This window comes from Hibiscus syriacus, unplaced genomic scaffold, assembly GCF_006381635.1.
Source record: "Hibiscus syriacus cultivar Baekdansim isolate YM2019G1 unplaced genomic scaffold, ASM638163v2 tig00110556_pilon, whole genome shotgun sequence".
Taxonomy (NCBI): Eukaryota; Viridiplantae; Streptophyta; class Magnoliopsida; order Malvales; family Malvaceae; genus Hibiscus; species Hibiscus syriacus.
The window spans coordinates 1229291-1254425 of NW_024062779.1; the positions used below are offsets into that span (position 1 = coordinate 1229291).

Genomic DNA, 25135 nt, shown 5'->3' on the forward strand with positions numbered 1-25135 from the left:
CTAGTAAAGGTGTAAAAGACAACCTTTCATTTTCCTTTCGAGATCCTCTGGACTCTGCTCGATTAGTGTTTATTTCCTCTTTCTTAACCCTTGGCTGGGTTATTGTAACACTTTTCGATGAATCCTTGTTGTAAGTGTTTGCATTGTTAACTTCATTCTCTTTTTTCCGGTACATAGGTCTTTTGGAACTAGACCCCTCATTTGATTCAATTTTACCACTTTTCAAGACATTTCAAGAAATTTTCAATGAGTTCTCCAGAAATGACCAAATCTGCAAAATTTCTGGTTACATTCCTCATTAGATGATTTAAATAAGGAGCTTTCAATGTATGGACAAATATTACTGTGGCCTCTTTTTCTGACAAAGGTGGTTGAACTTGGGCTGCTGTGTCACGCCATCTCTGAGCATACTGTCTGAACGTTTCGTTATTCTCTTTCTCCAAATTTTGGAGAGTCCATCTATCAGGGACCATGTCTGTTACGTGGCGGTACTGCTCTAAGAATGCTTTAGCCAGATCTTTCCAGGATCTAATGTTGGCTTTGGTCAATTGAGTATACCATTTTAAAGCTGGTCCTGTCAAACTATCTTGAAAGCAGTGAATTAACAATTTCTCGTTTTTTCACATATCCTGCCATTCTGCAACAAAACATAGTAATGTGTGATGAAGGGCATGTAGTACCGTCATATTTATCAAATTCGGGAGCTTTGAACTTGATGGGGAGGATTAGGTCTGGAACCAAACTCAACTCACTAGCGTCAAACCCATAAAATGATTCAGTTATTTCCACGGATTTCATTCGTTCTTCTAAGCTCTTGATTTGTCTGGTCAATTCTTCATTTACTTTTTCTTTTCTCATTCAGCTCATTCAAATCTGGGATTAAATGCTCAGTATTAAAATCCCCTATTTTCACATCTGATATAAGCGGATTTTTGCTTGAAGATGCAGGATCCACTTGTCTATTTTCATGTGGTTTGGCTTCTTGAAATGCTGATGTACGAGCATTGATTTGTATAGGTGTAGTACCAGAATGATAAATTGGTTCTGGTGGAAAACCTAGAGGATACATAGGTTCTTGGTCGAAAGATACAGGATTTTCATGCATTTTCCAATGATAGCTGTCTTTTAAACATGTCCTCTATTTTCTGCATCATGCTGTCTTGTGAATTTGCAATACTGTCTTCAATTTTTTCCAACTTCATTCTCATTTCTGCTTGTTCTTTATTATGCTGTTCCTCAATACGTTGTATTTTATCCTCCATAATTCTCTTAGTAGCTTGTCTAGTACCGTAGTGATGTTGTATTTCTCTTTTGGCCAGAATAACTGCGATTGAAAAATCTTTTAATATTATTTTTTTTCCAAATTTTAATTAATGAATTTTATCTTAATAATAAAAATTATACATAAAGAAAATCATGAAATGAATAATGAATGTATGCAAAATGCATGTATGCAAAAAGGTATTGATCCCAAAAAGTTAACTGTCATAGAACAACTTTCATCGGCATACAAAAGTTTCTTTATAATAGTTCATAACTACAGATAAGGCGTAGCTTTCCTATTAAGCTCTATAATTTCTTTCATTAACCATGATACCTTCTTTCCGCACTTAGAAACTGAATCAACGTGATGCTCAATTATTTTGGCTTCAACAGCTAGTTCCCCAACATATCTAGCAACTTCGCTCATTTGCTCTAATTCTCTTGACCAGCCTTCTTTTTCTGCTTCAAACTCAACTCTCAGGATTTCAATCTCTGATGGAACCACCTTAATGCGATCTTCCATAGAGATATCCTCATTTTGATCTGGTAGAGGAATATTTTCATTTTTCCTGACATATCTCCATTCCTCATAATCAGGAGTTAGCATTTCTTTTGCTGCTTTAGCTCGGATACAAAAAGTTGTTTTCCAAGCTGTAACGGCTTCCATGATATTTCTTTTATAATTTTTGATGTGGAATGCGAACTCAGATGAATGTAATCCAGCGGTGACAGGTACAAATTGACGACCTTCATACTGTCTTATGACCAGAAGTGGTGCATATCCAATTCCTCCCCATAATCCGAGCAGCATTATCCAATTGTAATCACCACATTTGTAAAAGAATTCCCTTTGGATTTGCCACGGGGCTCGCCAAACAACGTCATTACTTTGCAGATTTCGAAAAGCATTAATCCACATATCTTTCTTAATTTCTTTCGGCCATTCTTGCTCCAGAAATTCTTTTAATGGTGAGTAATCCATGTTAAAGCGTCGGTATGAAACCTTTTATGTCTTCCAGAAATGGCTACGGACCCAAACATATAACAACTGGGTACACCCTGAGAATTGTCCACCTCCTAGCTTTCTACAAGCATTTAACGATCTAAAGGTCTCTGCTAGAATTGCAGAAGCAGGATTAATCTTTTTTCGGTAGCTGTTCAAACAAATCTACCACTGCAGCTTCAACATATCCCAATACTTTTGGGAAGATGACCATACCATACATACCCAGAGCAAATAGATCGAATCGTACTTTAGTGTCTGGATGACTCTGAATAAGTTCTTTAATGTTGGTCCAAGCAATGCCTTCGCTTTCGCCTTTTTGTTTTGTACGGGATGCCACCCATTCTTCTCGTATCTCGGCAATTTTTGCTAATTTAACTCGAAAGGGTTGAGTTTTAATTGACTTTGAATAGATTCGATTCTCCAAAGCCCCTTCGATATGTAGCAAAGTTGTGTACTCTTCAATAGTAGGGACCAAGTCCTCCTTATTGAGAGTGAAGCAATTGTACCCTGGATTCCAGAATTGAATTAGGGCTCTGAGTAATTCATCATCAACTTCGACATAGAGCAAATATGGGATGTCTCTGTAAGTCTGATAAAACTGCAATTTTTTGTTTGAATCCCAACTTTCCCAAATGCTTCGCAAATCTTGCATATAATTTCTTTTTAGCGAAACTGGAGCATAACTGGCCAAGTCAGATACATAATCATCCTGCAAACTGTCTCCTTCTTGTCTTTGTAAGTCCTCAGCCCACTGTCTTACTTCTGAGTTTAGAATTACTTGATTTGAACACTTTTTATCCATGGATGAAGGCTTTCCAATGAGACAATTAACACAAGGATCAATGCCTTTTATCCTGTATGATGCTATGCAAACAGAAAAGATAAAGAACACAAAAAAATGAATTAGTTTACATAATAAAGAAATTTAATAATAACATTTACCTAAATATTTTTATTTAAACATGCTTTTTCATAATTTAAATAATTTAAATATACATGTAATTTAATCAGAAAAAAATAAATTAACAGGAAAATTAGAATTCATTTCTCCTGTGTGTACACCTATTTTGGATAAAATTTCGGCATGACTTCGGATCGGAAGAGTTTCTAGGGTTTATTATATGTAAGGTTTCAGATCTAAGAATAAAGGTACCTGAATTGTCCTTGTTAGTGCCCCCTTGGGTTGCTAACCCTCAATCCTAGTCCATCACAGACTAAAATGGATCGAGTTCAATTCGAGGGGATACATTTCTCTATGCCTGACACGGAGAATAAATTCTCACGAAGACATAGAGCATATGAACCCCGAAAGTTACTTGCTAGGTCTGACAAGGAGAATAAATTCTCACGAAGACGTCGCTTTCACTCCCACTTAAAAAGGACAACTCAATTATAGAGCTTTATGTTATGCAATGCAAGTGTTGTGTGTGAGGAGAAATGTTCAAACCTCTGACAGAAAAATAAATAATGAAATAAAATACTTGTAAATAAAATGAAATATTAATAATATATATAAATACTATAAAAATAATATGTATATAAAAAAAGAATTATAAATTAAATATATGAAATTTTAATTTATAATTAATAGAGACAATTTATAATTGATTTTAAAAGTTTGACCGGTCCCCAGCAAAGTCGCCAAGCTGTCGTAACCGGATTTCGTCCGGGTACGAAATATTTATTTGGCGGGAAAATTGATGTGAATAAATGGTTTTTGAAAATAATTTGAGAGTCGCCATCGGCCTTTAGGGTCAGGTAGGTCGAATACCTAAAAATTATTTTTTTTAAAGAATTTTAAGAAAACATCAATTAAAAAATGAACTGAACTACGTTTATAACCAAAAATTCGTTCTTTTTAATAATAAAAAGGGATTCGTGGTCGGTTACGTTTAGGGAAGGATTAGCACCCCTACAACGCCCAAAATTGGTATTTTTAATTATAAATTGTCTCTATTAAAAATTTAAAAATTCAAAATATATTTAATTTATAATCCTATTATTTCAAAATTATATAAAAAATATTTAAAAATATCGGAAAATGACTTCTAGGTGCCTTAAGACAGCTCTTTTCTTTGATATTAATAAATATTAATTTGAATAAAATTAAATAATAATTTTTTATAATATTTAATTTTAAAATACCAGAATAGGACATCCAGTTGTATTAAGACTGCCCTTTTCTTCGATATTGAAAAATAAATGTTAAAAATAATTTATTAAAAAATAAATATTTATTTATTATATATATTTATGACTACATAATAATAAAATATTTAAATATATAAACAAGTAAAATTAAAAAATAAAAATACAATTAGAACTATATATTTAAAAGCAATAAATAAATAAAAATATTTAAAATTATTGACTAAATTATAGTAAATTAAAATTAAAACCTAATTCAATATTAATCAAAATTATAGGGATTAAACATGCTATTTTCTTATTAATTTAATGACTAAAATAAAACTATATAAAATTCGGATATTAGAATAAAATAAATTAAAACATACTATTCAGATTAAAATATTAATTATTAAAATTATAGGACTAAATCTGTTATTTACCCTATATATATTATTTTAATATAAAGGACTAAAATAAATAAAATTGAAATTAAAGAACCAAATTAAAAGGATTATAAACTCGATTTAGTGACTAAAATGGAAAGTTTATAAACTAGGATGACTGCAGAAAGGATTTAACTATTAATAATTACACAAATAGCCCTCCCCGAAACGACGTCGTTCGGGAAGGGCTATTTAAAGCCAGAAACGGCTGGCCCTTCGGGCCAGCTCTCTCATTCTCCAGTTTTCATTCTCTCTCTAACTGAGAGAGAATGAAAAAGCTCTCCCTTCTCTCTAGCTTCCCTCATCGGAGGGAAGCCGGTCACCGGACGGCAACCGTCTGTCGCCGTGACCCTCACCGCCGGCCACCGCATCCGGTGGCCGGAAAATTTTATTTTTACATCATTAGGTAGATCGGACCGTCCTAAGGACGGTTTCGGTGCTCTTTTCTCCTAAATAGCTCCCGATCGGAGCAAATCTAAAGAAATACCTTCGGTTTTCGAAGGTTTTGGTGAAGTTTGAAGAGGTCCGGTGGCTTCCTCGGTAAGCTTCTTTCCTTTCTTTTTGTTTCTGTTTTGGTTTACTGCGGATTGTGGGTTATTGTTCTTTGTTTTTGTTCTCTGTTTTTGCTGGTCTCTCTCTGTTCCTCCTCTTTTGTTCGCAGATGGGGTGATGGCTTTATAGCCATCACCGGTGTGGCCATCGGACCGGGTAAAAGAATACCCTTCGGTGAGTCACCGGACTCCCAGTGGTGACTCACCCCATAGCCATAGCGTGGACGGCTGGCGTTGGAGCTTCTGGAGCCTTCGGTTGGGGCGTGGCAGCGGCTGGAGCAACGTGGAGCGGCGGCAGCTGGTGTAGTCCCTAGGGTATCATAACCCTAGGGTTTCGTTTGGCGCCATCTGGACCGTTGGATCTTGCCAGATCCAACGGTGGCAAGCTGAGGCGGCTGGGAGAAGAGAGAAACCCTAATCTAGTTTAGGGTTTCCATTGAGCTTCTGGATTTGGGCCACCATTTGTAATTGGGCCTCCATTTTGGGTTTTGTAATATTAAATAATATATATTATTAATAATAATTATTATAATTATAATAATTATTATTATTATATAAATAACATTAAAATGAAAAAAAAATGAATATCTTGAGATAGTGCATGGTATAATTAAAGGTAAATCACATTTAGATTATAAAGGGAATTCCTGAGGTCCCCATATTCTATCTGATCTTTCCTTTTCTCTTCTTAGAAATAAATTTTGCAGAGATAGAAATAGAAAGTAGTGCGGGGTGTATTGGTGTTTTCGTTGGGATGCAGCTAAATACCAACAAGAGATGGAGGAAATTTTTTTATATTGGAGCACATTTAAATTTATAAAATTTCAGTGGACGAAAATATATTTTTAATAAAAAAAATCTAAAATTTATGTTAATTTTAAATTTTCAATGATGCCACTGATCGCACCCGCGTCCATCCCTGATTCCAACAGTGGACCTAAACCTCGTTTCCTCAGTTGCTCTATCATCTAAAACTCCCTGCCATAGCTCAACTGTTTCTTGATGTCAGTAGCTCTCCTTCTTTCAGTCTTTATTCTTTCAATCGATTGTACACTTAAACCAGCACATGCACTAACGCCACCCTACTAAAATCCAATCCCTATGCTACAAATATCATACCCCTCCCAGCTCGCCTCGATGAATCCTTCTGGTCTTACATTGATCAATGTACCCAACTTATAAAAAAACGACTGACATTCATACAATAAATATGCATACACATACATGCATGCATGCATTACTATGCAATATTTAAAGATGTCATGAAAATTTTCTTATTTTCAAACCAACTAAAGTTTTTATATGTATAAGAAATTCCAAAACAGACTAACCATGATAATAACTTAATAAGAGCTCAAATTGCAGTTTGCAGGTACAAATCTCTCTCCCTCTATACCATTGTGTCGAAACGATTTTTTCTTAAAGGTGAAAAGGTGAGATTTTAAAAAACCACATTAATTTTTAATTTATATCTTTCAATTGATTTTTAATTTAAAAACAAATGCGATTTAAAAAACATTTCGTTTCGAAAAAATTCAGATTTCTTTTATGATCGAAAAAATACAATTCAAAGAGTCGCCACCAATCTTTGATTAGGGTGTGATTGGGCACCCAAAAATGATGTCATTTTAAATAAAAATTAACTTTAATTAAAACAACAAATTGAGGTCTGCGTTACCAAAATCCGAGTTCGGGAGTCGGTTACGTGTGGGGAAGGATTAGCACCCCCACAACGCCCTAAATCGGTACCTAGTCGATTAATTAACGTCTTTGCAATGAACTTTACAAATTCGAGTTTATTTTGATTCTTGATCCCATAAAGTAAAAATGTAAATTTAAAACATTCAAAAGCCCTCAAAATAATTAAATTAAAATTACCAAGTCGTTTTAGAAAGATAAAGAATGTTCGACTATTTACAAATATCGAGACCAGATCTTAAAGATATAACAACTTTTTCTCGATATATTTAAATAAACGAACATTTCTTTTTCTCTCGTTCCCAAATTTTAGGTGACGAATCATTTTTTTTGAGTTTCACTTTCGGGATACACTTTTATTTTAAAATCATTAAAAGCGGGCCTCAAATCAGTTATGACTGCCCACTTCAACAATTTTAAATTAAAAGGGTATTACCCTTAGTCCGATTATGTAATAGGTCGAGTTATGCATGTAAGGCTATCATACAAATTGTACCAAAAAATTATGTCATGCCAGAAATTAATTAAACAAAATTAAAAATATCATACAATGTGACATAAAAAAAATTAACATACATATGTTTTAATTAAAAATCATAAATTATGCATATTAACATATTATATACACATGTGACCTAAATATAAAAACAAAATCATAACATACTAAACTACAAATTTTAAAAAGATATATACATATTAGAGTTAGAGTTGAATTTAAATAAATGTAAAATTCGACATACAGATTAAAACTAAAGTATGGATCTAAATGAAAATTGCCTAAATATAATGGATTTACAAACAAAAAAAAACTATAACAGAATTGAAATTGATAAAATAATAAAATCAGGACAAACACAAAATATTAAATTCGAAAGCAATCCTAAAGGTGACTAAAGTATAAATATGTGACTAAAGAACAAGAGCACGAAAGCAAAATACCATAAAATTTCAATGGCCAAATATTAATTAACCCTAAAATTTTAATATATAATATTCTTTAATATCAAACTAAGCAACTCAGCCGTATCATCTCCAAAACACCATGCTTTCATTTTTCAACTTCTTTGAAGCGGAAATGGAGACCACAGCAACCAACGACCAAGGCTCTCTTTTGGGTTTTGCGATAAAGACCCAACACAAGAAGGACGAAGATCAAAGGCTCTCTTCGACGTCAGAACATACCCGAGCCAGGTAACCCAATCTTAAACACCTAATTTTCTTGAAATTTAATACAGAGAAGCATGATTCCTTCAAAAAGGAGATCCCCATTTTCTTTCCGCTTCGTATTACTCCTATAGATTTATGCTAAGCTACTCTTTAAAAAACAATTGTTTTTTTATTTAAAAACCCTCTCCTTCCTCTAGTTTTTCGTCTGTTTCAGACATGGAAAAAAAATTAATTTTTTTTCATATATTCTTCAGTAAGGAATTCCCTAATGAACGGCGACCTACACTCTGACAACAACAGGATCAACAAAAGAAACGGTAAAGAGATTAAACTCATTCTTTTCTTACATCTTTTATTTGTTTAGAAATAAGAACACCCATAACATACTGGAAATGGAAAAGAAAGAAAGAAAATACCAAAAAACAGATATTTACTTTCTATTGCTTCTTCGGCTTTTTGAATACAACGGTGAGACTCCTTGGGAATTTTCTTGAACGTGATCTCCTCGATGACTGGAACGGGGATACAAGCGATGTGGTGGTTATCCTCTTCAACTCCGGCAAGTAAGGGCTACGTTATCTCATTGAAAAGCTTCTATTTGTTGTTGATGGCCCTTTTTTTGGATTTTTGGCTAAATGAACATATTTGAATGGGTATTTTCCGAATGGAATCTCTCTCTCTCTTCTTTCGACGTGTGTTAATGGTTGGGAATGGCTATGGTTTCTGCTCTGTTTTTGCTCAGTGCTCTTGTTTTCTTTTTCTTTTTTTTTGGTTCTCCCCCCTTTTCTTTTTTCTGTTTTCTCCTCTTTTCTATCCCCATGCTGATAGTTTCTAGTAGTTAAAATCCCCTTAAAACTGACCATTTACAGTTTTTTAATTCCCCACTATCTAATTATTCCAACTGCTAAAAACCAACCTGAATCTCTTTCTTTTTCTGCATCCAACTGCTGTCCATTGGTCTTGAGCTGGGCCTCCAACATGTTTGGGCTTATTTGGGCTCTCACTGATCCACACTATAACTCGTACTGGATCTAAAACTCGAACGGAGTCCCCGGACAAAACCGAGCATCTACACATTGATTATAACCCCCCCCAAAAAAAAGCAACAACAAAATGAAAAAAAAAATTAAACATAAAGTAAGTGAGAAAAAAATTAGTTCCTCAATCCTCATCCTGATCTTTTACTTGGGACTGAAACGCCCTAAAAACCGATCCTGATGACTAGTAACATTGCATTAGGGAAAAAAAGGAAAGAAATATCGTGCAATATATGCATACAAAATAGGACAAACTTACTGGGCTTAAAAGTTGCATCAAAAGGAGCTATAAGCCTATCTCTTCAGCACAGCAGCTTCAGATGGTGATGACTGATGAAGAAGATGATACCCATCAGCAATGAGATGAAGAGGATCCGAGGTTCCTCTCAGCGCAAATAGGGATTTTTCTCAACCTTTGATAATAAAACTTTAGACTGAATTCTTGCAGCTGACATGATCCATCGGATCCTCTCTTCTCACATCCATGCTTCAATACACAACTTTAATTTATTAGTTTGTTTTTTCAATCCCACCCAATTATGACTATGGAATCCACTACCCACAGTAGTAATCAACCCAAACAAAGTACCTATAACCCCCAAAAAAGACCAAACAAAGAGGGGGAGAATTTGAAGAACAAGAGTAGTTTAGTTCCTATATCAGAGAAGTGACTGAGGATCCAATGTTTGCTGGATCATGCCAAGCACCGACGCCTGCGTGCTCCAATAAACTGCAGGATCAGATAAACCGATTTGATCGAGCTGATTCTGGCAAGGTACATTCCATTCTATTCTCCTTTTCGCTTCTTCAACTTTAATATCTTTCATGGTTAGCCGATTTTCAGTGTCACCCGTCATTTGAAGGTCTTCAAAAGGTGCCGAGGCTTGCATTTGGTTAGGCAGTTGAGTACTTTTAAAACAACTGTTCGTGAACTTGTTTTGGTAAAGAGTAGAAGTTAACAAAGAAGCAATGGTGGGTGTGGTGGTGGTGGTGGTGGTAGAAGATGAGGATCCAAAGAGATTAGAGTAGCTTGAAAGGAGTGGATTTGAAGTCGCCACTTCCTGGATTGGGTTACTCGGGTTAGTGTTAAAAACATTTCGATAATTACTGTTCCCGGCATCACTAGACACTATCCCAGAAGAAAACCCTAATCCCAGGTCATTTAAATCAGGCTGGAGACCATAGCCTGTTACGTTTTCCACACCTGAAACTCTTGAATTGAACCGAGGAAAGGGAAGATTGAGATCAGATGGGGTATTAGCTAACCCATAAAACAAAGGGTTAATATGATGAGTTGAGGTCGAAGAGACACCGATTTGAGGTTGAGAGATTGGAGTGTTAGTATTTGCACCAGAAGTTGAAGAAGCACCATCAATGGCTGAAGCCGCTGGTCTCTTCACACGCTTGTTCTTCCTATATCCACCGCCCACCGGAACATTCCTTAAAGTGCCACCCCGAGTCCAATAACTCTTACAAGCCTTGCAGAAGTGTCTTGGCTGTGATAAACTGTAGTTGTTGTAGTAACAGAACTTTGTGTTTGATGAATCACAACGAGGGCACTTTAGGGCCTGCTGCTGCTGCTGTTGTTCTTGGCTTGGTTTCTCCATAAGCCTAGCAGTTGACTCCATCAAGTCTTTCTCATCTATATGCTTCTGCAACCAAAGTGATGCATGGCCAAAAATGAAAAGAGGATAAAGGAGTTAAATGAGTGTTCTAATGGTAAAATAACAACACAACAAAGGAATCTTTGAAAACAAAGGGCTGGCTAGCCCAACACCACCTGACTAGCCCAACAGATACGAACCAGTTCAAGCCCGAATCGATCCACTCAACCCCAGCACTCAACCCGACCCAAGACCCAAACAATTGACCCGATTAGAGATCCAACCTGACCCAAAATTCTAAAACACATTAGGGTTTCTAATAGGTTTTATGCGTCGCTTTGGATTCCAACCTTTGGATCAGACTCCATCCAATGGTTTAAGGTGACCCAGTTTAGGGTTCTCTCACTAGCTCGGCAGCAGCCGTCGACTCCTCAGTTCCCAGTCGCCGTTCAAGCCAGACTTCCCTTATCGTGCGAGCCGCCATCGAGCCACTGTCGAACATGTCATATAGCCATTCACAAACATCCATCGAGCCACTGCCGAACATGTCATATAGCCGTTTTGCCGAGATGTAAATCTTGTAGATCTGGGGTCCTAGAGGGGTTTTTAGGCTGAATGAAGTTGGGAATCAAAGAGAGGGGATCAAGAAGGACCTTTGAGGGGTGACATCTCTCCGGTCGCCGTGCGCCGCCGTGAGCTCTACCGGCTGCGGCTTCCTCTCTTCTCTGATGAGAGAGTTCTCTCTCCCTCTCTCTTTCATTTTTGAGGCAAATGAGAAATTAGGGGAGTTGGTGAGAAAGGGCCTCGGTTTAGGTTTAAATACCCAAATCAAAACGACGCAGTTTTGTCACTTACTTTCATGTTTTCATGATTTTTGGGCATATTACAGCTTTAGACCCTTCTGTTTTTGTAATCTATTATTTCGTCATGAAATGACATGGATTATTATCATGTTTGATCCTTTTATTTTTCATATTTTTTATTTTAGCAACTGTTCCAAAAGCAAAACAACAAAAATAGGACCATCGTTTTGTCGAATAATTGCTTGAGAGAGAAAGTAGTGAAAATTAAACCTGTGGCCATTCATTGTTAGCAGTTGAATGAAGAGACGATCATCATCTTCTTGCAGTTACTCAACATTTTCTTCTATCAAAGGAATCTTTGAAAACAAAGGGCTGGCGGCGACGCAAGTCCTTGTTAGTGGGATTCAAGTATTTTCTATGACTGACAGAGTATATCATCTATGTTATGAGCATTACAATAATTCTTTTAATTCATCTGATTTGATTTGTTAATTCTGAGGTGATATAGATCTGATCTTAACTGATGAATTGAATAATATTTGAGATTAAAAAAATGGGACAAAGAATATATGTATGTATGGAAGACAAATATTCAAAATCCAAGAAGACGACACAGAGGTAAAGCGGCAGAAGAGATGAATCTTGACAAGTTCAAGAAAAAAAAAATATTACATGAGAGTTCTAGATCAGCCGAACTTTGCATCTTGTAGATATCCCTATTATCTTTAATATTCTATTCATTGTATAAATTATTTATGATCTCTTTATATAATTTTTTTCTTATACTTTTAATATATTAATATATAATATCCATTGCATCAAACTGTTAACCAATATTGATATTTTGAAAGTTCAAATTTTTAAATGGTTTATAACAAAATAATTAAATTTTTAAATATTATCTATATCCTATTAAATTTGTATATAACAAAATATTATCTATATTCTACTAAATTTGTTTAATATTGACTTTTTGAAAGTTCAAAATTTTAAATTGTCATCATGCCTATGTTAACTATTTTAAATAATTAAATTTTATAAAATATATATTTAAAACAAATACTATTTTATAATTACTTTAATTTAATTAAAAAAAAATTATTAATTTTTTTAAAAAAATATATTACGTATGGCCAAACTCACAAGGCCGGACAAGAGATGTCACATCTCCAATTTAACCCACCCATTAACAATCCAAAATATTTTATATAACTAACTGAAAAATGGATAATTGAATTGATCCCAGTTCAACATTGATTTTTAGGAGTGGAATAACGGATGAAGGAGAAGCGGGGAATTGGACTAATAAGTAGGTCTGGTCCGGATAAGAGATTCCAAATTGAAGCAAACCCAACGCGAAGGTGCCATTGGGGGTGGACCAAAGCATCCAATCAAAGCCAACTGTTCCCCTCATCCACCCCAAACAATGTGCACACAAATATCTCCCTCTCTACATCTTATTCGTTCTCCTCTTATTACACAATTAATCTTCACTTATTTGGGCCAAGCCACTAACTTTGATAAAAACAAAACTCGAGTACCCATCCCCACAAACACCAATCATTCCATATATATAATATATATAAGGGCAAGTTTGACATTTTCAATGACGGGAGCTAGGGTTTGTATACCTCTTGGCTAAACCCAAATGATTGTCCACAGCTTTCGTTATTGTTGGAGAATATGATTATATAAAGGGGTGAAATATGTATTGATTCTGATTACCGATTAATGGATTATTTAACCAATATGTTTGATTTAAGTGGTAAGTAATTTGATGTTGTTTAAGTAAGATCTTAAGTTTGAGTCTTTGTTTATGCATAAAATCCTTGTTGGGAGACTCATTCACTAAAACTAGGTGTGTGACATGGGTCGGTTCGGATTATTTAAATTTGAGAGGGTTACTTTTGTCTCTGTAGTATCTTAATTAATCAATCAATAAATTAAATACCGGTGATATAAAAAAATGAACTAATAGGCCACTCAAAAAGAAAGTAGGGAGATTCAAACCTGGGGATTGGGTGAGTAAAAGCATGGAAAACTCCAGTGAGGTCATTTCATGTCATGGGTCGTCTGTCTGTCTCTATGGAAAAAGGAAGTATTTCATTCCAGATTTCCATTGTTATTAATATATTTTAATATGGGTTCGGAAGAATAATATTCAGTAACATGCTACTTGGGGGTTTAGGGTTATTCTTTCCTAAGCTGTCAACAGGTGATTTATTAGTCTATTGGATACAACTGAGTCTACCAGCCAAAAGGCCCAAAAGAAATCCTGATTTAGAGTAGACTGATTTTATTAACATAATTTATCCATTTGTATTGGAATGTTTGATCCTCACAACATGAAGCCCAAGCAATCTACCCCTCGATTTTTCATAGCAGCCCAAACGTTACAAATTATTATCTTGATAAAACCTATTACAGATATGATTTGAACATCTAAGGTTGTACTTATTTCAAGTATTTGATTTTTTTATTCGGTTTTTAATTAAATAAAATTAATCCAATTAATATAATTTTAATTACATTCAAAGAAAGAAATAAAGGTTTCCTATAAAATTATTTATTATTATTTTTTTTTTAAAAAAAAATTCTGAAGACATTCCCTAATTTCTCAACTCGCACCTTTTCTCATCTCACCGACACTCTTATCAATCTCATCGACCCTAAGTTTTTTTCCTTTCCTTTTCCTTTTTTTTTTCTCGAGACTTGTCTGGGAACCAAAGTTTTGTTATCTGAAAAACAAGTAATTTGCGTTTTTCTTTGACAAGTACAACAATAAAATTATTAAAATATTAATCATACATAAAATTATACAAACATACAAAACTACTTTAAATTTACACGGGTGTAATTGGATCCCTCTCTCTCTCTCTCTCTCTCTCTCTCTCTCTCTCTCTCTCTATATATATATATATATATATATATATATATATATATATATATTATGACCCACTTACATTATGTAAAATTCTTTTAATTTTATACCTTTTTAGAATCGTTAGATTAAGAAAAGCCAAATGCTAAGATTATCTTTTTGTTTTTCCGGTGAATATCTTCTCATTTTCTACTGTCAATCTCAACCTTCACTTTCTCTCCTCCAATATCCCTAAAAATATGTAAAATTAAGAGAATTTTACACAATGTAATTGGATATATATACACAATGTAAACTAGTTCTAGATGCCAGCATCAGTTAAAAACACAATTGTCAATAAAAATCAAACACAGTAGGAGCACAGAGTAGCAGAACATAAAATCCCATCCGCAGTCATTGAAATTCATTCATCAACTAAAATGTGCAAATTCTGTTTTACTTCTAAACAGTAACAAAAAAGGCTATAAAACCAACCTTGTCTGTTTCGTTTCAAATTGGTTTAAAGTCCAAAATACCAAACCACTTTCAAACTCTAGCCCTCTTGCTAGTGCAACTTGGGCACTTGTACTGCTTGATATGCTCGGCCTTTGCAGGTGTAATATTTACACATTTTCCATGAAACCATCTCTCACAGATATCGCAGCAAATCCAAAACTCATCAGTTCCATAGCTATCCCCACAAGCCCCACAGGTGGCACCATGTTCATCATCATCTTCGTCTTCTTCCCCACTCTCATCATCCTTGGATAGTGGAGATATCTTTACCATCTTACTCTGGGGTTCAGATTGACGAGACTGCAAACACCAGGGATATCCATGAGATTAAATCAGACCACTGCATATTAAAGGAAGAAAAACACAAGCATTTACGTTTAACTTCATACCACATTGGCATTTGATTTGCTTTTGCCACTGCTGTTGTGATTAGTAGATCGGTCTTTTGATGGCTTTACGCTTCCTGTCACAACTTCGAATATGGTTGGAAGATCATTTATCATCAGATAGAGTTTTTTCCTGTCAATAGAAAAACATTACTGACAGGCAAAACCTGTAATGAAGCACTCACCCTCCTACCCCCAAGCACTACTCACAGCTCAAATCCCTTACTAACAAGGAAGCATGCCTGTGCTGCAAGCGTGACCAGATCCAGGGATTTGGAAAAAGAAGTTATTTATTTAGTTCCTTTCTTTTACTGAACCTATGTCACTCGTACTCGGTTGTGAGTGTCGGAAGTCGACACAAGTCTCCAAAGGAGTATGTTCAATTTTTCTACATTTTTCCCTATATTAGGAGGGTCCTTAGAGTGTCATGCACTTGTATTCCTGTGTTGAATAAAGGAAGAGTAGAAGCAATATACTATTCACTAAAAGAAAGTTGAAAGAACTGGATCCCTTGGTTCAATGATTGAGGATTTCTAAATGAGCTAAACAACAATTATAGGGCTGATTAACAGACGGCAGGTGAATTGGTATTTTTCTACATATTCCCAGCAAACAGGGCCTTTCCCCTTTCTCTCACAGCTGCCTCTTGCTGTTTTATTTTTGGTCATGCATCACACCACTGCAACAGAGGAACTAAGGGTCAAGTTTTTCTTCTTTCCCCAAGTTTTTCTTCTTTCCTAAGTTCAAATTCCCAAATATGTCAAATATTCCCTCCTAAAGCAAGTCCCTTACTAAAAATACAAAACAATGTATATTCACATGCCTATTGGCAGACATCAAGTTATGGCTGTACAGACTTTCACTTTAGCTAGGATTACATATTAATAGTCAAACATCTCATTTAGTATTTTGGCATCCAGTCACCTCCTTTCTTGAATGTAAGGCATAAACAACTATCACACGTCAGAAAAAATACTAATGGAAGAACCAGAGTAGTCCCGAATTCATCTTACATAATTTAAAACAAAAAAGGTACACAACATTAAAAATAAAAATGATTAAAAATGAACTTTCCAAAATTTTGGACATCTAATATTATTTTCAGCCTGCATAAACTTAGTGCTATGCATCAGATTGGTAACTTTCTATAAATTAGAAATAAACTCATTTAAAGAGAACAAGGGTACCTTTTTTCTATAACAGAAGATGCAAAGAGAATAATGCAGATAGCACTAAATTCAACCAAGATACAGCAGCAACCAAGCTGCTCAAACTTAGACTCAATGTGCCATAAATGACATAGAAAAAGCAAACATACCTCTCATTCTTTCCAAATCCAAACCGTGCACCAAAATAGAAAGCAACGGCAAGCAACCACGAATCACTGTGAACTGCAACCAATGATAGCCAGTCCTTCTCCTGCATTCCATCTCTTGCAAAGTTTATGCCCAGTGCAGGTTCTGGAAGCTCGGGAGGAACCTCCTCAACAGGCAAGTTAACTTCCCATGTCTCATTTGGAAGTCCATACAAGCACAAGTTCTCCTTCTCTGCAAATGTAAATTCAAAATTTTCAAAGACATAAGTTTGCTGGAATGAATCACAACAAACATACAGCACATTAATAACTTTGAAGTCATCTAGAAGCAATTCTTGTAGATTCAAGATTTTCTAGTTAACATATAAAATATAAGCATGTAACAAATAGCCATAAACACCACATTGCAGTGGTGATTTTTCAAGTAGAATCAGAACCAAAGTTCTCCTAAACTGAACTTTAAGAATGAAAAATGACATCCAATATATAATAGTCTGTGGATAGAATGAAAAAGTGGAAATTGAAGCCAAAGAATAGTTTACATCTATAAATGAAGGACACTAGATACTTCATTTTCCACTATCATTTCAGATTAAAGTGTATTCATTAAATGGCACTACATGATACAGAAAGCCAAGCAAATTTCAAACCATCCAGTAAGGAAACATATAGGAAAGTATGACAAATAGTTTTCAGCGTGACTATAACACAAACATTCACAGGATATATAACATAATTTCAGAAACACATAGAAATGAAGATTCACTTCCAAAGAAATAAATCCATCCGGTAAGAGAACATACAGGAAAGCATGATAAGTAGTTTCAGTGTGACTATAAATGCAAACATTTACAGGAAATAGAACATAATTTCAGAAACAAATAGAAATGAAGATTCATTTCCAAAGAAAGAAAGCCATCCTGTAAGAAAACATATGGGAAAGCATGATAAGTAGTTTTCAGTGTGACTATTAATGCAAACATTCACATGGAAATACAACATAATTTCAAAAACAAATAGAAATGAAGATTCAATTTCAAAGAAAGAAAGCCATACGGTGATAGAACATATAGGAAAGCATGATAAGTAGTTTTCAGTGAGACTATAAATGCAAACATTCACAGGAAATATAACATAATTTCAGAAACAGATAGAAATGAAGATTCAGTTCCAAAGAAAGAAATTTCAATAATTCAGCTACTTCAGACACTAACTCATGGCAGGTTGCTTTGTGCAGAGAATGGCCAGAAGTATGTCCACATCATTAAAAGGCAAAGATTATTAAGAAAAAAGGTTAGGCAACCATTTGAAACATGCATTTGGGCAGATTTCATACCCGAGCTTCAAATTTTCAAGGAGCTGCCATAAACACTTGACTGGAAAGGTTAATTTGAAAACAGTCACTTTATCCAAAAAGAAATGCAGGTTCATTAGCAGATTAAATTAAAACCAAGGCAGACAGTATAATGGCAAAAAGAAAGCTCATTCATGTAACTTTTTTTTTTCTGGCCACCTTGCAGGCAAAGCAAGTATTCTGTAGCAAATAAACCAAGATTACATATCATCAAAAAGGAAAAGGGGGCTAATATGATAAATGATTTAAAGGACCTAAACCAGAGAGGTGAGCGCGAATACAAGTCTTTTCACAATTGAAGTGAATTGCATTCAGAGGCATTTATTGTGTACAGCACACACGACATGTCTATAGAAACAAGCATGAACAATTTAGGGTTGATAAGGACAAAAAGGGAAATCAAATATAAAAATAAAGATAAAGCTGCGCCTTTGTATATCTGATCAAGCAGCCATAGTGTAAGAAGAAAAAGTTTAACTTCTTTCACTGAAATACATTAGACAATGTGATTTTCATTAGCTTTACTGGATAGTCAGCTGCTACGGCAGTCGGGAAATAACAATATAGACAGAATTTTGACGAGAACAAAATGTAAAAACCATTTCGTACAGACACAGAAAAGTATTCCAAATGAAAGAGAGCAAACTCGAGAGAAGGAAAACAAACAGATATACAGTGCGTGAAGCGTCAACCTCAAAAAGAAAATATACAAAAAAGAAAAACTGCAAAGTAACCCACCAGGATCACACTGTTGGAAGAACTTTTCAACATCTGCCATAAAAACACAAATATGAAACAAACAAACAAAAAAAAACTCGTTAATTAAATCGACATGTAATTCTAAAAGAAATAAAAGAGAGAGAAATCCAACAACGAAAGAAAGAAAGAAAGGGGAAAAAACCAGTGGTGAGAGCCTTAATCAAGCCAGCGCGTCTGCCTTTAAAGTCGTTGAAGACCTCATCTACCGTTCTCGGTATTGGGTGTGGCATCCCTTCCATTTGTTTTCCTCAAATTCCCCCTAAAAATTTCCCCACTAACCCAAAATCCTTAACCTCTCTATATTGCAAATTGAAATATTAAATACAAAGACAGTACGTGGACAAAACTTTTAAATATAATTTCCAGAGTAGCAAGTCGGGAGTTGAAGGAAAAGATGAATTAGGGTTTTCATTGTAGGGTTTGGTGGGATGGAGGTTTGGGAAATTGGGGATATTCTACAAATTATAATTATATTATATAAAAATAATGTACACTTTGTGAAAGAGAGGAGGAGAAGGATAACGGAGACTCTAAAAAGCCAATTTTAGGCCAAAAGATGGGGGGTTTAATTAAAATTTAGATTTCAATGATAACTTGGATTTTGACGGGATGGATCTACCTTTATATCCACTATTGAAGTGAAGAAAATTGTTTTTTTTATGGTTAAAGTACACGTATAGTCATTCGCTTATTACTATGTTTATATTCTAGTCATCTGTTGTGTAAAGTTACACGTTATGACATTCATCACTCAACTAATCATCTTCTTATAATTTAGTCACCCCTTTGTTAACTATTAATGGAAATATAGATGAACAGATTGTGGATTTTAATATTTATAGATATTTGATCTATCTTTTTATATATTCAAAATGGTATGTGGATTTGGACATTGATATTACTATCGGTTGTAGATAAAAATATATGCCAACGAATATTCATTATTTGATATAACATATAGATTTAAACTTTGGTTACTTCACTTTTAACGGATTCAAATTTAAATTTTTATCTAATAATAAATTTATATGAAGAGATAACATCTATTTATATAATATAAAAAAATAATTTTTTTATATATTTTAAATTGTTAGATGAACAAATTTATGAAATTGAAATAAGAGTATAAAATCAAAACATAATAAACAAAAGAGCTATTTTCGATTTAAAAACTTTAATTTTTATACACTAAATTTAATTAGTCCAATAATAAAAAAACAATTAAAACTAAAAAAAATATACTATAGAAGTAATTTTTTTAATAGTACAAATGATTATAAAATAGTATATATTCAGAATCTTTATTAGCCATTAATAATGTATACATATCTTATAAACGCTAATCAAATTTAAAACCTAATAGAAGAAAAATATTTTATTTAATCACCAAAACCGCTCAATAAGTTCTACTATAAAAGTAGTTCCTTACTCGCTATATTTATAACCGATAACATATTTTATCATAAAAATTAATAATTAATAGTCTGTACTCCACTTCTAGGGTGAATGCGGTGCAGTGGTTTGGGCCACTTTCCTAAGGTTTTCGATGATCATAACTAGCTTGGTGTTAAGCCGGTTCACAAACCACTTGGGAAGCCATCCTGAAGGATCTAACTGCACAGCCAAATAACAAACGCCAAATATCAGCATTTAGAGTAAGTTTAATTTTTTATTTATAAAAACCAATAAAACTGTTTTATTTCGACTTGTTAGCCATATGTGTAAGAATGTTTACATTACCTGAACAACATAAGTAACAATACACGAGTTTATATCTTCAAGTTTTTCTACAACCCATCCTGATTGCAGCAATAAGCCTCTAATTGCATTATTCTGCTGTGGAAGCAACCCAGCTGCAATTTCCTTGGGCAGTGAGCCCACTGCTACAACCTGCAAACTTAATTATTTAGTTCCTAATTAACCCGTAAACTACTCTCACTGTGTGTGCGTGCGTGTATATATAATACCAAAGTGCCGTCTTCCATGCTTTCACGTCGCTCGTACACTATGAATTCTCTTTTTCTAAACAGAGGCTTTGAGTTGTCGCCAAACCTAAGACGAATGATGCTCAAGTTATCTTCAAGATCTTTAGGCCATGTTTGGTTCAGGTCATATTTAATTCCTGTTGGTAATCTTTTTTTCCAGATAAACATTCCCATGTTTGGATAAACTATATTCCCAAGTGGAGGGAAATAATAATTACCAACAGTTATTTTTTTTCTTACTTTCCCGGGAATGTTATACCCTCATCTCTCTTAGGCCCGGTTCTCTTGTCTAAAGTACCCTTCTCCTTCTTGATTATGACCGAGCGTAGTTTGGAGTAAACACCCTTTCCCTTCTTCTCAGATTGTTTTCCTCTGTTTTCTCCAAGAGAAAAATGGTAATGGTTCTCTCTTATTTTTTTAAGCTAATGTAGTCTCAAATACAAGGGAAGACTTGCAGGCTTCGTAGACTTCGTAGTCTCATAGAACTCGGAACCTCTTAGTAGCGCGTTATTTCCACTCTCTTCGATCAAACACCAGAATCCGAAGCGACAAAAGATCCATGGTAAATCTCTCACTGTTCAAATCGAAGCTTTTCTATTGTTCGTTTGAGTTTGAGTTTGATTTATGATTTATGATTTTGTTTCAGGCTCCTTCTGCAAAGCCAATAACGAGTCCAGTGTCTGATGCGTGGTATCCAACCCTAGCCGTCTTCATGCTCGCCATTGGTCTTGTCCTCACCGCTTCCTTGTTCATGTAACAACCTTCATCTTTTCTCCTTTGCGACATTTCTTCCTTCTTTTATTATACCAAATTTCGTGTTTTTGCTCTTATTATATTAAATTTTGGAGGCATTTTTCAGCTTTCCCCCGTATGTTTTGAAAATTTTACAAGTAGATCTGGGTATTTTGGTATAATATATTACTGATAATTGGTTATACAATAGGGTAACAATATTACATTAGCATGATTGAGAAATTTTTATGTAGAATGTGATTTTCATTGATTTGATCTGGAATTTTTCTTTCCCTTTTAAATAGGTAGTTTGCATGCTCCAATGTGTTCTTCTTTTTCTTTAATGGTAATAGAATACAACTATACAAGTGTGAATTTGATCATTGCCCTTTATGTTTCTGGTTGGTACACTCCTGCATTTCGCTTCTCTTCACCTTTAATTTGTAAAACTATCAGTTGGAGTCATGGCATTTCATGTCTGCTTTGCTTTCAGAAATACTTGTCTTAAATGAGTGTCTGGTTTTCCTGATTTGGTTATCTTATTTTCAAGTTTGAACTTTCATCCTTTAATTTCGAGGCCTAAAATAATACATCATCTTTTTGCACGACTAAACCTGTTTCTGAGCTCATCTAGTTTGTTATACCTTACAATTGGCTGATATTTTTTGCAGACTGGAGAACGTGTGAACCCCAAAGCATACCCACTAGCGGATGATCAGTTGACAACGACGATTTTAGATCTTGTACAACAAGCAGCTCAAAAAGGGAGTTAATGAAGGTTAGTAAACAATACACATTTCCATTTTTTTCGTTTATTGTAATTATTGTTATCGTTTCCGATATGGGTTTTCTTTCTCCTGATCTTCTTCTTCATTTCTTTTTCTTCTTTAATTGGATTTGTTTGGGATTCAGCTACCAAGACCCTGAACAGAGGTATCTCGGAGTTCGTTGTGATGGCTGCGGATACTGAGCCCCTTGAGATTCTGCTCAACCTTCCTTTGCTTGCTGAAGATAAGGTATTTGTTCTATGGAATATGCATATTTTTCTTTTTGTTTTTTCTGGTATAGACTTTTTGATTGCTTAATTCTTGTTAATATGTGGGTTTACACTAGGAAAAGTTATTGCTAAGTGGTATTTTAGTTGTTTTAAAATTTACGTGGATGCAAAGTTAGGCAAGTTGAATTGCTTGATTGAATGGGATAGAATGTAAGTTTATACTTTGCATGCACTATTTGAATTGTGTACCTCACATAATAATGTGGGAAAACTACCATATCAAGCTGCAAACTTGCTTCTAGTTGCCAAACTCAACTGTAATTTACGAAGACATATGATCTTCAGCAGTTTTGGAGTCTCTCCTCTTTTGTTTAGTACTTATGAGTGGTATATGTATTTCTTGTTGATGTGCTTATGGTTGTTGTATTGTTGTTCTGTGCCCCAACTTTAACGTTTTAATTAGTCGTATCACTGTTGTAATATTTAGCTTTGGGTTTAGGGTTTGACTAATTGTCTTATGGAGTGTCTGATTTTATTGCTTCAAATCAATGGTGTACTCACTAGCTGTGAATTTAAAGCATCTTTGACTTAAGGTTATACACTTTGTTTAATGTAAATTGTTTCCCCCTCTTGAGCTTGGAAGCATTCCTATATCACATCATCTTGACTTCTCAATTTAAAGTAGTTCATCATAGAAGCAAAATCTTAGCTACAACACCTTGATTCATTACCTAGATTTTGAGCTCAATAGTTTACTTTGTATTTGATTTTTTGCAGAATGTCCCCTATGTATTTGTTCCTTCAAAGCAAGCACTTGGACGAGCATGTGGGGTCACAAGACCTGTAATTTCCTGTTTTGTCACAACAAACGAAGGAAGCCAATTGAAATCCCAAATTCAACAACTCAAGGTACTTTTGTTACCTTGTAAAATTAATGATATTTTGTACCCTTTTTGGCTGAATCTGCATCTGCATCTTCTGTTTTTCCATTTGTGAAATGTAGGATGCTATTGAGAAGCTCTTGATCTAGAATCTTATGAAACTCATTTTCGGTGTGACGGGCCTCTCGGATTGTGGTGGTCGGTCATTTAGAGGCTTTGACTGATGAAGTTGTGCCACAATTGAACAACTCTTTTATAATTTGACCTTAAATGTGATTGTTATGTCGTTTATGTTTTCCTATGAATTGAGAAAACAAAGGATAATCTTGAATCGATATTTACAGCAGCTTAGTATGAATGATGCTATTGCTTAAATGTAGCCTGTTCAATATGCATTTGAGGTTTTAAAGGCTGTCAATTTGACACAATCTATTGAGGTTTTATAGGTGATGTTTGTAAATCGAAAGAATCCAACAATGAAAAATTAATCATCGATATAAAAAATTAGAAGCACTGAATTTATGATATTTGTTTTTGTAAGCTATTGAAAATTGAATGTTCAAGTAGATTTTGTATTTGATCTCTTATAAGTGATATATTTATAGATATCTTTTCTTTGATTAAAAGTTCAAGGGGAAAAAATTACAGTTAAAAGGAACATTTAAGATTAATGTCGTTGACTGTAAAAAATTTCCTCGAGTGAAATTAACTTAATACATCATGTATACTATAATTTTTTCTTCACTTTTCATATTAAATCATTCCTAAAGTCATATTAAATCACTTTTCATACTAGAATGTAAACCTATTCGATTGAAAAATACAAGAAACCTCACAGTGAATGCGTCACATATAAACCGAAGCTAGTTTCTACAGTGTAAACATTTAATTAAATATTGATGTAAAATTTTAATATATTTTTACATAAATTATATAAAATTTAATATTAATTAAAATAAAAATAATACATGATATATTTAAATACTCGAGTAATATATTATCAACAGATATAATTTTTATATAAATAATTTTTATTTAAATATTTAGAATCTCACTTGTTAAAAAATATAGACCAAGGACAATTTGGTAAAATATACATTCCAGTAATCTTTTATTCCTTCAACCAAACACTGTAATCTTACATTCCTGCCAAACCAACCAAACACAGTAATGTAACATTCCCAGTAATCCTATTCCCTGATAATCTTTTATTCCCACTGGTAATCTTACATTCCGTGAACCAAACGCACCCTTAATATATTTGGCTTCCACAAGCTCACTGTCCCATTGCTGTTCTCAAAAAGTAATAAAATTATTAAATTCAAAGCAACGATATATAATAATCTGAACAAAAATCAAAGGGTCGGCATTCAAATATGAACTATCTGTTGAAATAGAGAAAAGAGTATTGAGAAACAATGGCTTGAGTTTTCCATTGATTAAGAGTGGATATACATACACAAGATGGGGCACATAGAAATAGGAAACTAGCCTAGAGTTAGGGTGTAACATCCCAAAATACGGGTTAGTGATTAAATTATAAAACTTCAGAGTTTAATGATTGAAGTAGGGTATTTGAATAGTGTAATGATTTGTTCGGAAATATTTCCTAAAAGTTTATAGTAATTATCCAAAGAATTTGAGGGCA

At 34.2% G+C, this 25135-nt stretch overlaps 3 protein-coding genes, 1 long non-coding RNA gene and 1 pseudogene across 5 annotated transcripts; 2 read left to right on the forward strand and 3 right to left on the reverse strand.

Annotated features, from left to right (window-relative positions):
* Window positions 1-9813: 9813 nt before the first annotated feature.
* Window positions 9814-10977, reverse strand: LOC120131748 (dof zinc finger protein DOF3.1-like). Its single transcript, XM_039148673.1, has one exon. It carries the CDS (start codon window positions 10921-10923, stop codon window positions 9955-9957), a length of 969 nt encoding a protein of 322 aa, XP_039004604.1. The 5' UTR covers window positions 10924-10977; the 3' UTR covers window positions 9814-9954.
* A 3972-nt stretch (window positions 10978-14949) lies between these two features.
* LOC120131749 (PHD finger protein ALFIN-LIKE 7-like) lies at window positions 14950-19453 on the reverse strand. 2 transcript variants are annotated; one of them, XM_039148675.1, is made up of 5 exons: window positions 19035-19453; window positions 18872-18904; window positions 16783-17011; window positions 15471-15597; window positions 14950-15378 (listed from the first exon to the last, which is right to left on the reverse strand). In XM_039148675.1, the coding sequence occupies exons 1-5, from the start codon at window positions 19129-19131 to the stop codon at window positions 15109-15111; spliced, it is 756 nt and encodes a 251-aa protein (XP_039004606.1). In that variant the 5' UTR covers window positions 19132-19453; the 3' UTR covers window positions 14950-15108. The 2 variants fall into 2 exon arrangements, with proteins under 2 accessions (XP_039004606.1, XP_039004605.1); XM_039148674.1 differs by having other exon boundaries at window positions 15468-15597.
* A 930-nt stretch (window positions 19454-20383) lies between these two features.
* LOC120131365 (START domain-containing protein 10-like) lies at window positions 20384-24831 on the reverse strand. The gene is made up of 4 exons (XM_039148376.1): window positions 24738-24831; window positions 20860-20978; window positions 20633-20782; window positions 20384-20506 (listed from the first exon to the last, which is right to left on the reverse strand). The coding sequence occupies exons 2-4, from the start codon at window positions 20875-20877 to the stop codon at window positions 20390-20392; spliced, it is 285 nt and encodes a 94-aa protein (XP_039004307.1). The 5' UTR covers window positions 20878-20978; window positions 24738-24831; the 3' UTR covers window positions 20384-20389.
* On the forward strand, window positions 21246-23636 carry LOC120131799 (annotated as a pseudogene).
* LOC120131367 lies at window positions 21306-21634 on the forward strand. Its single transcript, XR_005516909.1, has 2 exons — window positions 21306-21439; window positions 21524-21634. It is a non-coding gene; the product is annotated as an uncharacterized LOC120131367 (long non-coding RNA).
* Window positions 24832-25135: the final 304 nt, after the last annotated feature.